We start from the raw sequence: 14,047 nt of genomic DNA on the forward strand, positions 1-14,047 counted from the left end.
ATGGATTTATTTTTCTTTTTCAGGCTCAATAAAGGGATCGATTTTCTCTCATATCCTGATTTATGAGTTGTATAAATATGATATATGCAACATATTTAACTTCAATGACGTTATTGTAGGTCAATGTACACAATTTTGAAAAACAACTGATGTTATCGACAATACATTTACAGAATCGGTATAGACCGAATTTTAAATGAGATACATACACACCAAACTTTTCTCTGAGATCGGTTCAGACTGAATTTTTTAGTGGGACCACCGGGACCGGAATGTTTTTGCAAATGGGGTGGAAGTCGTCAAGTTATATAATGGTGATGTTGTCTTGGGAGCCCACATTATGTTTTCTTATAAATTAGACATATAATTTTCTGTACAAGAGATAAAAAAATTCTAAGTTATTTAAAAAAAAAAAAAATACTAAATTTGAGCCGAAAAAGTACAAATTTTCTTTAAAGGACCAAAATCAATTCGCTTTAATAAAAATTATATTGCTATCTGACTGGTCTAAAATTTTTTGAAGCCCACAACTAGTTAAAACTCCTATTCTCCATATATACCAGAGTTTATCTCTCGAGATCCTAAGATTTCTTGGAGATTTTCATCTAAGAGAAAATCTGCATTTAATTATTTCATAATATACCAAGTTTCATTTCATTATATACATATAAGTTCATAGAATTAAATGTGAAATAAATATTGACGACTCACTTTTTCTTTGATTTCTTTTATAAAAAGAGTTACATGGGTTTTAGTGATGTGTGCGAGTTGAGTATGACCCTTTCCGTATCAGGTTATGTATTTCACAATTATACAGCCTCCAGCTCTAGAAAATAAGCTTGTTCATGACATACGGATAGTTATTGTTTTAGTGGGTCGGATCGGCTTAAGGAATAAAAAAAAATAAGTGTGCACTATTATTAATGATAGTAAAAATGAAGAACATGACAATTCAAAATTATATGAGTAGGATCAGCTTAAATTTCATTATCTCTTCTTAGAATATAAAAAAAACTTAAATTTTAGAGTATTCATTATTTACTAGCGTGATCTCGTAATCGAGAAAAAAACTACTTTCCTGGATCACAAGAAACAACGACTTCCCGGGAAATGATAAATCCTAGTATGTACATAGTAAATATAAGTTTTTATCTTGATTTAGGCTAAAGTACATACATGAAGCAAAGATGGTACCGGAAATTAAAATAATGTAAATATATTTTTGAGACATTTTTTAATATAATATATTCTTAGGTACATATATGAATACACTTTATAAAAAGGTGAGAAACTGAGCAGTGATTCGAGACTCACAATGAATACAAGATCTCCTTGATAAAAGTTATCGTCTTGATGGGATCCTACCTTAAGAATTTTGGGGTTTCTTATTCTTAACAGTAACAAGGCATTTCTTCTACATTTATATATATAGCACATGTACCATTGTTAGGGATGAGCATTTCATAGAGTATTTGGAGAAACGAAAGTTATGGTATTACAAAATTAAGACACTTTTTTCACAATAGTCGAAATATCAGTACAGAAAAAATCACTTAAAACCGAATTAATGTATTAGTATTGCGTCGGTCCTTATATAGGACTCCAACCTATTGTATTGCGTTGTAATGAAAACAGGAATATTTTTGCAGGAGATATCCAGCATACTGAATGCATCTTATTTGGCTATATTAACTGTCGACATTTTAGATATAAATTTAGGGACCAAGAGTTGTAAAGGCCGATCCAAAGTAATAAGAGTCCTTAGACTGGACTGTACCAAATAAATTGGAACCGACTCAACACTATTAATTTGTACATAAATGACGGTGTTACCTAGCTTACACAAAAATATAGCCTGTATTTTGTTGTGAGCTGTCTATGTTTCTGGTTCTTTTCTCCTAATCAGTCTTCTAAACGGCAATTGGTTCAATTAGAAGTAGCTCCTTTCTAAGCTGTGAACAATGTCTAACCAGTATTAAATTAGTTGGGAAGAATTGGCTAACTGCGAACTGATTTTTGGGCTATTTCTGTTTCTTTTCAGAGTAAAGGTTACGTAATACAATAAAGATAACGACTTGTTTGTCATTATATGTACTCAAGGATGACCATACTTTGATTTTCAAAGAGAAAAGGCATGCCCCCATCCGTTTTAAGGAGAAAGGGAGTTATTATTTCCAAAAAATTGAATTTTTTGAAAATATATTATGAATCATGTTTTTTTTTAATTTTTTGTTTTATATTTGATTTAAAACAAGTCGAAATTCAATTATTTATCACAAAAAAAATAAGAGTTTTTTATTATCATGAGTTGATAAAACATTCCTTGGACGTCCCAAACAGGATCTAAAAAGAGGAAATATCTAAGAAAATGGGGACGTTTGATCATCCTAACGTAGCCATGCTCTGTAAAATAACCTAATGCAGTTGGAAAAAGTCATTTCAATGTACCAAGGAGTAGGAGTCTTTGTGAAAGTTTATGTCTGAGCAACGTGTAAAAAACTTTGATAATAACCAACAGTTTATTCACGTTGACTAAATTATACCAAGTTTTCCATTTACAAATATGTAATTTTATATAAATAGTGAAAATACCATTTTTTATTAATTAATTTTTTTCCCCATATTTTCTAAGTAAAAAATTTTGACAAAGAAACTTTTGTTAGACAGAGTTTTAAAAATGTTTCTTTGCAAAATAAGACGCTCATTTGTTTTTCATAAATGAATGTATCAACTTCAAAAACTCATCTCGTATTATCGTTAGGATACAATAGTAACCTATTTTTTTTAGTCAACTCCTATCGAATGCCTGATATAAGTAGGCCACTTTACCTAAAAGAACTCAATTAAAAAAACAATAGCATCAGCACACTGAACACATCCAACAACAAAATGATAAATGTTCATTAAAATACATAGATATATCATATAGATTATGATTAAGAGTAGTACATTTATATAAATATATTATATTATTCACACTTTAGACCCTACTCTCACAATAGTCCTCATCCCTTTTGCTATTCTTATTGCTATTAGCCCCACACTACTCGAACTCCCGTGGTTCAAGCAGCTCGAATCAACAATGCTCTGACAACTTGATCCAGAGGAGCACTGTATTGTCTCTACTTCACCACAAAAAGTCACGTTTTTAGTTGAGCCTTTGGATAACGTATTGCTTTTTTTGGAGTCGCAGAACGATGTGGGGACCCCAGTCCGGTAGCCATGAACATTATCATAATGATGATCATTGGAGAGGGAAACAATTGGACGTGGAAAGGTTTGTAGAATGCGTGAATTGGGCTGTTGATGAATCAAATGCTATGAATGAAAGCAGAATGGAAATTAATGGATTGAAAAAATATTTAGTCACTGTTGCATATTGTGATGGAGCGAGTCATATTATATTTAATTATTTTGGCACACGGTTATTTTTGCATAAAACAATTTTGCCTTAGGACATTTTTATTTAAAGTCATTTTGCGTCAAGGATGTTGGAATAAAAATGGAACTATGTTCTTGCCTCATATTATGCTTGTTAGTCAGTCCATGAGTCTTTTTTTCTATTATGAAAAATCCATGATGTCTAATAATAATTACTAACAGAGAAGTGATTAACAATTTTTCTAATGGAATCGTGTTGTGTTTATTTATTTATCTTATTATAATAAATTTACTATCTATTTTGTTGTGGTCGAATTAATTGAATAGTCAGATTTTATTGGTGGATGCATTAAAATTTTGAGGCTGACTCCATCATTTTTCTAACAGAAAACAACCCTTTAATTCGTTTTATAATAATGCACATTACATGTTTTGATTTAAAAATTCGAAAGAAGCATCAATTTTAACCAAAAATAACAGAAATGACGTATAAAACTCATTTATTTATATATTTAGGCGAAATATCCTTGTGGCAAAATAGGTAAAGGGAAATTGTCCTATCGTTAAATGGTTTAATGCAAAATGTCCCTGCCTAAAATAGTTTAAGGCAAAATTACCTAGCGAATTATTGAATTATGTGAATTATTTCATACCTCATTTGAATTACAGCTCATGTTATCGATGGATTCGCAGGTTGTACCAATAGAACTTGGATATACAAAGGAGCAGGAATGTGTTAACTGAGCAGGGTTTAGGGGTAGAATGTCCTCTCCTTTAGATTGATCCGTAAAAGTATTACTTCCATGTCGAAACGTGGGTAATAGTTGTAGATCTTCAGAGCTTCCATGCTCAAAGGTTACTCCAGCGGAAGAGGGATTTGAAGAGACGTGAGAGTAACCTAAATATTGGGAAATGTGGGTAGCTACAAAAAATTCATTCCTTTTTATTTGAATATTCTTACCAGAAACCTGTAGCTCCGAATCCATTCCATGACTATTCTCAATTTCAATTCCATTATCAACGAGTGTGCCCTCAGGAGAAGAAGAAGAGGAAGTGATGTGTCGACAACGGACTCGACAAACGATTCCCACGACGGTCATAAAAGTGGAAAGAATGCTAATAATGGATATGACAATAATAAAAATCGTTTCTGCTCCAAAGATGGTGATGGGAACGGAGCGGGAAATCAGTTCCTTCTCGGGAGTACCCAACTCGTCTCCAGAGTTTGTTTTACCTAGACGACAAAATAAGAATTTTCCTTTTAAATAAAGATAAACAAAAAGTTACATATGTATAATTTTAATTGGTAAATGAGGGATTTTGATCAGGGATGTGAATATTGGCTATGTTGCGGTGAGCGTAAATTTCAACATAAGTGATAATGCAACAATATGAATACTCTTATTAATTATACTATGAACACAATTCAGATCTTGTAACGCGTGTTGGTTAAAACCCATATTTTAGGGTCATCTGCAGGTGTAGGCTGCTCCCCCCCCCTTTGAAGACAGTTGATACAAAATGTGTCTAATCATACAAAAAAAAAAGTAAAATGATGGATCATATTTAGGAGTTGATATTTTTTGCATAATTAAAAAAAAAGGCTTATACTATAGCTCAAGTTAAGGAATAAACCTTACACTACAACTTTAAAAAAATTTCTGTCAAAAAAAAGTCGATTTTGATTTATTTTTTAAGTTTAATGCAATAAAGAAAGTTCCTAGAAAAGTTCCGAAATTAAATATAAATAAGCCCATTTGATGACTTAATCTGTAATAAATATTAATAAAATACATTGCGTTTGAAACAAATCGGGGTTAATCTCCTTGTCTGCATATTTAGAATATTCTAACTTAGTGGCTCATAACCTGAGTTCAATCAAACCCCAGTGGCTTGGTTAGTCATTCTCGTAGGTTTTGTCTGAGGTCAAGACACACCTCTAACTGATATAATTTTTCATGACAGACACGCTCTGATTGACCATTTAAGAAGGATTTAGTAAATGTTCATATGAAACAAGTGGGTTTCAGACGCTCTTACAAGGTTAATAACCATTGTTTTAATATAACTAAAACAAGCTGCACTTTTATTTATAGTGATCTCTATGCGCAGATGTGTCGTCTGTAAAAGTTATCATATTTTATTACATTGTTATCTTTTTTTATTATTCAAAAGGATTTCCTTAGACTGCTACCATGGCCTCCAAATTGGGGCTAAAGGTGCTACATTACTTATTGATGAAGGCCTCGGAGATGGCAGCCCACTGACGTTCGAAAGAGGCCTGATATCATCCAAATTTCAGTGAGGGATAGCATAGGTTCTCTTATTGACTACGTCCAAAATTGAATAATTGAGGGAGAAACAATCTGTGAACAGTTACGAAATGTGGATCCGTTAGGTTTTAACCAAGTCAACAATGTTTGGACCTCAGTTACGTCTGAAAGCAGTTGCTTATGTCATCGTATATAAGAAGAACTCCCCAAATCCTTCTCATACCTAATCAGAATCCAATCACTGACATTGAATGCCTTGGCTTGTTCCTTCATCGACTTGGTCAGGTGCCAGGGTATCTATCAAGGCTCTTAAATGGAGACTCTGGGAGCACCCTACGACCTTTATTATATCCTTGCTACTCACAAATCAGACACTTCTTGCCTTTTCCCCTCTATGCTGACAACTTTTGATTTATGAAAGTGTGTTTTTTATTGTTTATTAAACGGAAGAGTCTTTGCTTTTAATAACACAACGTCGTATTCCAAAATATTCACCCTACAGTAATCCAGATTAATATAAAGTCAAGTCCACGATTTTATCTAGTACACTCCAGAAGATAGCATGGAATTAATAGTGATTACTTTTTTGACAGAGCTTTTTTTTTTTCATTTAATGCCACCGTAATTGAGAAGATGATGAGAGCCATAGACAAAACATATATCTTAACCAAACTGCCTTTGAGTTATACATATGACCTCATTAAATAGGAAATCATGATGAATTTGTCATCTTCAACGACAATAGTTGAGCTTTCTTAAATAATAATATATGACGTACAAAAGTACATAGTATATAAAACGTTCAAATAAATTATGTTGATATCATTTCATTTTTTTATAATCTGACAAGAACCTTGTGTGTGGATTATAGTGTATGTATGTAGTATAAAATGAAATATAGCCGAAAAGAAAAATAAAGAAGGAGCTGCTAAAAAGGCCAAAATAAGAAATTCTATTGAGTTGCCTCAAACCAATTTACATAGTTAGAGTATTACATAAATTTATTTATGTATTGGTATATGAATCAATAAATTATGGTATATATCAGCTATATATTTTTATTTCAAATCTATATAAGAGCAAAAAGAGTGAAAGAATGATCCTATTTTCGTCGTTTTCAATCCAACATGTGTATACATGAATATACGTATATTTTACACACGCATAGTATGTTCTTGACGTTGAGTCCTAAATAAAAAAAAGCACCAAATTTTATATATTATCTGTACAAGGGTTTATCTCACGAGATTCCGGAATGTCTTGAGTTTTACACCACCAAGACAATTTCTGCATTTAATTATAGAAAAAAGTATCGGGACAATTTTCAATCACATTTTTTGATAAATTTAATGAGTTTAATTAAAACTTTGCAGTCACATATATATATATATATAAAGGGTAGTTCTTTGAAACATTAACCATTTTTTATAGAAGATGAGCTTGACTCAACCAACACAATAAAACATAGATGTTTATAGGATAAGTAACATTTAATCGATTTCCTCTCCATTGGATACCTCTTCAGAAAAAATAATATTAAAATATTCTTAAGTTTTCACAAAAAATCAAAATGTAAACATTAAAATTTAAAACTAAGAATAGATAAAATAATATATACGAGTAGTATTAATAATAAAATATCAAAATATTTTCCGTTTATAGGATTTTTAACCTTACATAAATTCATAACTCAATTTTTTTTAAATGATTTTTTTAAACGAAACTGTTTTACAGTAAATTTAATGAATGTCCAATTCAATGTCTGTTCATTCCAGCGGGTGTTTTTGACTTAAATTGATTGATCCACCATTTTTCTCGAATCAAAAGCAACGGTATCATTTCAGATCTTATAGGCCGGAATTGTTTTAGCACAGTACTTTCATACTCGATTTCTTATGTATTCTCGAATTGAAGTGTTCTCCAGTGGCTTCCAAACATTTATCGACATATCTCATGTGATCACATATCCGATCTTTTAATCTTCTTTTGGTTTGGTCGACACATTACTTTGAGGGTTTTTAATATATTAGTTGAACATATGAACAGATTATACATCTGTTTTCTAAAAAAATTTCAAACCCACTTTATTGACACTACGTGATGATGTTATCAATTTTCTCATCCTTACGATAATAAACCCTGTCTTCTTTTAATCAGGAACATAAACGTTGTACACTTTGTGTAATTTAAATGGTAAAATTGACAACTTGTTTTTGGCTAAAGTGGTCGGGTGCACTACTTTATTCGTCCAAAAATTCAGAAAACGTGTCGAACAGGAGGGTGAGGACCCACTGATACAGAATAATCCATGGCAATCGAAGAATGTAATCGCTGACAGCATTGACGTAGCATTCTGTTCAATTTTGCAAAGTGTCATCAATGAAGACTTGAGGTAACTTAGATACTTACGTTGCGTGGACAGCTTATAACCCCGTCAAATAGGGAGAAACGGGTTACCCAAACCATGGCTTTGATTAAGCTAAAGCAGAAGCCTTGTCTGGTTCCTCTCAGATTATAAAAGTTTCTTTCGAAGAACAATAGATTGTTGGAAAAAAGTATTTATAGTGTCCTTATGATCATGAAGCTCAAGTATCCAAAGAAAGTAATGGTTTTTTGTATTGTTTGTAGTGAGGGTCACGTTATGCCGCTTTTCATCTTCAAGCAGTACCTGAAGGTAAACGCCAAGGTCTACATCAGTGTTCTGCGCATCATAGTCTTTCTTTAGATCCAAAGCAACATAAAATACCAACCTTGCAAGCAAGATGGATCACCCTATCACACCAGCAAAAGAATACTCAATTTTCTTCATGTTGAGAATATGATGTACGCCCCACCGAGCTCTTGGCCTCTTAACGCTTATGACTATTGCATCTGGGGGAATGTTGAACAGGTTTCTAATGAAGGTCCCCACAACACCAAAATATCCCTGAGAGCTGATATCAGGAGGACATTCTGGACTTTACCAAGTGGGACGTTCAAGAAAGCAGTGGGACGTTTCCAGGAATGTTGTGAACGTGTGGTCTGAGCTAGCAGCAATTTTATTGATTGAATGTTAAATTTTTGTTATTAAATGGATTTTTGTTAAAATTTTAATAAAAAAGGCCAAGAAATAAAGTCACAGTTTTGCAAATTGTGCAAATTGCAACCAAAAAATAAGATGAATAATTTTAAATAAATGATTTACAGTAACACTTATAATCATGCAATAATGGAATATTCCATAGATTAATTATCGAACTATTAATGGTGTCATCTTTTTAAAACTATTATAATAAAAATTAATCAAATATAAGTATTGTGTGGTACATTATGAAGTCAAATACCATAGTTATATTACTCATAAGTGCATAGTAAAGCATGTAGTTTTAACAAATAAAAATGAAATCAGAGTATCAGTTAATAGTTGGTAATTAGAATGACTAAAATTGTAATTAAGTAATGCGTTTTAGGACAAAGAAATTAAAACTCATAAAATCTGCTTATAAAATTGCTTAAGGAGGATACCACCAAATCGATAGATCACCTCTCCAACGACTTCTTCGTGATTGCTAGGACCATCAGAACGGCCATGAAGGGCGACTTGGGATTTTTCTCATACACGAAGATACCCAACTCCTTTGTAATAGTAGTAATGAAGGCCAGGCGGCTTCAGAGGTAAAGAGGAAACATATATGAACCCTTCCTCGTCGGATTTGAACCAGCTGGAATTTGCTGTTTGGGGCACTTTGAAGACGGAAAATCACAAAACTTTACACCCGAATGTGGCTGTCTTAGTGGCTGCGTGGGACAACTTGTCTGAGCAGTTTGTCATCAACTCCTGCAATGCCTTCTGGCGACGTGTAAATACCGTGATTGATCCTGATGGTTGCCATAATGAGTGACCAATTTTGAAAAGGCCTTAATTATAAGTTTTGGCAAAATTATGAATTTTAGTTGTTATTGAAGTATTTCTTAAGCAACCTCTCGAGTCCAGGTTTTGCTGATCAACCTTGTATTATTTTGTAACATTTTTAAACGAAATAGGTGGAATCTTTTTCTTAACTTTCTGTCAAAGTAATTAAGTATTCATAAGCTCTATTTTTAAAAATAAAGTGTGAGTACTCGTGTTTCATGAATACTTAAATATATATATATACATACAAAATTATAGGACATAAGGACCCTTAAGTTCATGTGCTTATGTATTTGGCCACATCACTGTAACCACGAGTGTTTGTGTTCATAAGTGATGTAAAATAACACTGAGGATTGGTTGGGAAGTTATAAGTGTAAGTGCTTGTTGGACTCAAAGTCGAGAGTCGAAAAGCTACTCAGGTTAGCATTAGATGCATGTTAAATAAAAGAAACCGACAATAAACATGTTAACATTGACAATTTGAAGAATGTCTTGAGGGAGAGCAGCTTATTTGTCATGACGTTTCATTAAATCAGCTACAAGCAGCCTTGACTCTGAAGAGATAAGTAAATAAACAAACTCGTGAGCAAGAATTATACCGATTCTCAGTTTTACTCTAAGTCCACCGAGGACTTACAATGATAACTTTGTAAAAAATCCTCGGGGTAACTCTCCGTCGTTTATGAGCACACACAAATGCTCAATCATATTTAAAATGTAATTGAATGTAGTAGAAAAGTAAGTTCTCTTCCGAAATTAAATAATAATGATAACAGCTTTGAAAAGCAAGTTCATTCTTCAGCTTACAAGCTCAAAAAAAAAAAAAAAAAAACCAACGGACGAGTTAAAAAATGAAGAATGATTTTCAATTTTTATCAATAGTTATAAATGTAATTTTTCGCTAGACTTAGAGTTGAATTGAAGAACAACATCAAAGTAATTCATGCCTTTGTCCTTGTCCGATACAGAGTGGGGTTTGTGTAGTAGAATATAATGAAACATTAAGCCACTCTCCTTCAAAAAAGTCTTCAAATTATCATAGTTATTATGTTTATTTTTGATTGCTTTGTTTTTTATTTACCAAAATACTCAGAATTTACGAGCTTACTCATAAGCATATTTAAAAATTAAACAGCACTTAAAAATACATTAAGTATATGTAAAATGAATTTACTTATAGATTTCTATTAAAAAAATAAACTAATCCTTATTTTTCTTCTTATTGAACGTAGAAAAAATCAATTATTTTAATTGGATTTATATTATAATTATTAGTTAGTTAGATATTATTTAAGTAGAAAAAATTAATGAATGAAAATATGCATATATACATCTATATATTTAAATTTTAGAGAGGAGATTTAATATAGTATATACATACAAATATATTATGAAATATTTTTTGAATAATCGCATTGCAATTTGAAATTAAAGAAAAAAGATAATTAATTTTCTCTATTTCTGCTTCTCATGTCAGTATAATGGGAAAATTATAATGATTAATCAAGAAAACTTATTGAAATGCCACCTTTCCCTACCATTTAAAATAAAAAGAAAACCGTCGTTTTACTTTTATGGTGGTTTGTTCGATAAAATGAAGTGTCTTTTCTAATTAAAAAAAAAGAAGAAGACAAATCTATTTATTATCTTATCAATGTAATTTTAAAAGTAATAGGCAATATACTTTGTACATTAGGGGCATCATGTGAACCAAAAAAGGAGCTATAACGTTTTTTTTAAATAATATATTTATAAAACAAAACTGGTTACTTTAAGAGTACGATGAATTTGTATTTGGTAAAAACATAGACTAAAAAGAAAAAAATCATATATGAAATGAGAATATTCAGCTCGATGTATCTTTGTCTCACTTCATACGTCATGGCTATTTTATAGTTCATTCTTTTGTGTAAATAAACAAAGTAATACAGGGTTCGGAAGCAAAACGTGGACTGAATGACTGATTATAGAAAATGTCAGTTTTGGCCTAATTTTTTTTTTTATCCTGAAAGAATTATAGTTTTACTCTACACCGATGTGGGGTTCTCTTACTCTCCGACAAGAAACTATAAACCTTTGATCCCTCTTACTACAGGAACAACAAAAAATGGGTTGCTGGTTCAATTGAGAAAGTAGAAATTATGATTCAAATCATCTTTTCTGTCTTAATTATGGTTTTGGGTATCATCTCATCAGATGGTAAAGTCATGACATCCAACTTTTCCCCTGTGAATGAGGCAATAACTGACTCCATTCTCCACATCAAGGTGCTCCAATAACTTGTCAAACATTGAATCGACACCAATTATCCAAATAGAGCATCTGTTTGGCAACAAAATGATGCTCCTTACCACATCTCCAAAAAATATCAAAAGTTATTCCCTGATCAATTTGAATTTTTTTTGGGCAAAGTAGATGTGGCCTCCATCATCACCAGACGTAACTCCTTTGGGCTTTTATTTTTGAGGTGTTGCCGAGAGGTGGGATTTCGAAGTTTGTCATTCGAGTGTCAATGCATTCAAGGACTCCAAATCCGGAAATGGGTCAAAAATGATCCAGAATAAATTTGTCTGGATTTTCTTATTTTATCCAATGTCTCGAATATACGTGGCAGCTGAGGGCTCAAATTTTGAGTTTTTATTTAATGAAATGTATGTACTACATTTTTATTATAAATTTAGTAAATATTTCTATTTATAACCCAGTACAATGTACATATATTGGCATTCATTATTTCTATGAACAAATTTGGCTATTATATATAATAAACTTTAAATAAATAATTTTTATTCAATAGGACAATAATGTATCGAAGAAGATACTATGTAAGATTTCAATATTAACAAATGTATACAAAATAGATAATAAATTTAGTATCATAATAACAAAAAAAAAATAGACACGTTAACGATTTGAATAGAAGAATCACTTCTCCGTTAGAAATTATCATTAAATATGATAGATTATATATACCATTAATGAAATATATTTAATTTGAAGAGCACATCCATTTCAACCAAAAATAAACAATAAAACCGTATCAACTTTATTTATATATACGTTAAGTCGAAGTATCCTAGACAAAAATATGTTTATGGCAAAATGACATAAGGTGAAATAGTTTTAGGCAAAATGTCGTGTTAACTGGGAAAGAAAAATGAAAGTATTTCTTAGTTTTGAATAAAAACTTTTACTATCTGATTTGATTATGTAACAAAATATAGATGAAATTAAAATTATTTTGACAATTTCTTATCATATCATTTTAGTCTAATTGTCTGAATAGAATATCAATTTAAATTTAATGTACTCGATCAAGGATGTCTAACCCTTTAATACAATCGGCTGTATTGCGATTTGAAATAATTTTTTTGGGCCGCAGAACATATTAAGTTAAATTTACTGAAAAATGGCTATATAAAACAAAACTATTAATTACAAATTTGTTTCAATTTAGGGGAAATATAAATAAAGGCTATATTTTATTTTTCAAGGCCAAACTGCTAAGAAACAAAAAAGCTAAAATGTCAGCCCTGTAAGAGTCTCAGAAATTACTAGATACCGTCAAATATTTTCCAATGTTTGTACGTATTATGAGCTTTCTACGCGTTTTTATGATATTGCGAAAATTTCAGTAAAGAATACTACTTGAAGTGAGAATGAGCAGTGGGCCACATCTAAACATTAAGCAGGATTCAATGTTGCCTGCGATCCGCAGGTTGAACATCCTTGCACTATATTATCAAATTGCTTGTAATGAAATTGTATCTTAATCAAATCCTAAATGATTCAATTGCTTTTTTTATTAATGAAATTACTCAAAATAATTTTACTTGAAAATGTTAATGAAGTTAAAATCCCCATAGACCACTCTATTGGAAATTTTATCGATTGCCCGTAACATATATAGGTTATGAGCTCAATATTTATTTTGATTATAAATTCAATTTGATCTTTTTCGTTTCTCTCCCACTCTAAAAAAAAATAATGGATAAAAAAAATATAAGGAGCTTTGCAGAAAAGGTATTGAAAAACTCATAAAATCCGTATTATTTATTTTGTCATTTTTCCTTCCTTGATACAGCTACAGGAGGAAGAAAATTGAAGAAAAAAAATCTTCTTGCAAGAAGTAGATAACAGGGTTCTTCTTGGAACGTAAGGCTTCATTTTATAATGTTAACATTATCATAGCAAAATATCAATATAAATGTATTAATGCCATACTAATATACTGTTAAACATTTTGACATTCAAATGAGAATTTAGATTGGAACTAATTAACCGGGAATTGTATTCATTTAAATAAAAAATATTTTTACTATAATGATTATTGGGTCCTTTAACGAAAGAAATAAATAATTCCAAGTCAAATTATTAAAATTAATTTAAGTTTGTTCTCTTTTCCGTTCCTTTGTGTTGATTTGTACCTAGGAGAGCCATCATAATTTGCATTTCATATGCTATCTACATATAAATATTAAAAAACTTTTCTTCGTGC

The 14,047-nt window shown here is 31.1% G+C and overlaps 1 protein-coding gene across 1 annotated transcript in view; it reads right to left on the reverse strand.

The window, feature by feature from the left end:
• Window positions 1-275: 275 nt before the first annotated feature.
• Window positions 276-14,047, reverse strand: part of LOC121121663 (protein turtle) — a 403,438-nt gene continuing 389,666 nt past the window's right edge. Inside the window, exons 13-15 of the mRNA XM_071889943.1 lie at window positions 4,343-4,615; window positions 4,035-4,279; window positions 276-3,318 (exon numbers count right to left, since the gene is read on the reverse strand). Of these exons, the coding sequence (XP_071746044.1) occupies window positions 2,974-3,318; window positions 4,035-4,279; window positions 4,343-4,615 (863 nt within the window). The 3' untranslated portion in view covers window positions 276-2,973. The remainder of the gene's footprint in view (window positions 3,319-4,034; window positions 4,280-4,342; window positions 4,616-14,047) is intronic.

Source organism: Lepeophtheirus salmonis, chromosome 7 (genome assembly GCF_016086655.4).
Source record: "Lepeophtheirus salmonis chromosome 7, UVic_Lsal_1.4, whole genome shotgun sequence".
NCBI classification, from domain to species: Eukaryota; Metazoa; Arthropoda; class Copepoda; order Siphonostomatoida; family Caligidae; genus Lepeophtheirus; species Lepeophtheirus salmonis.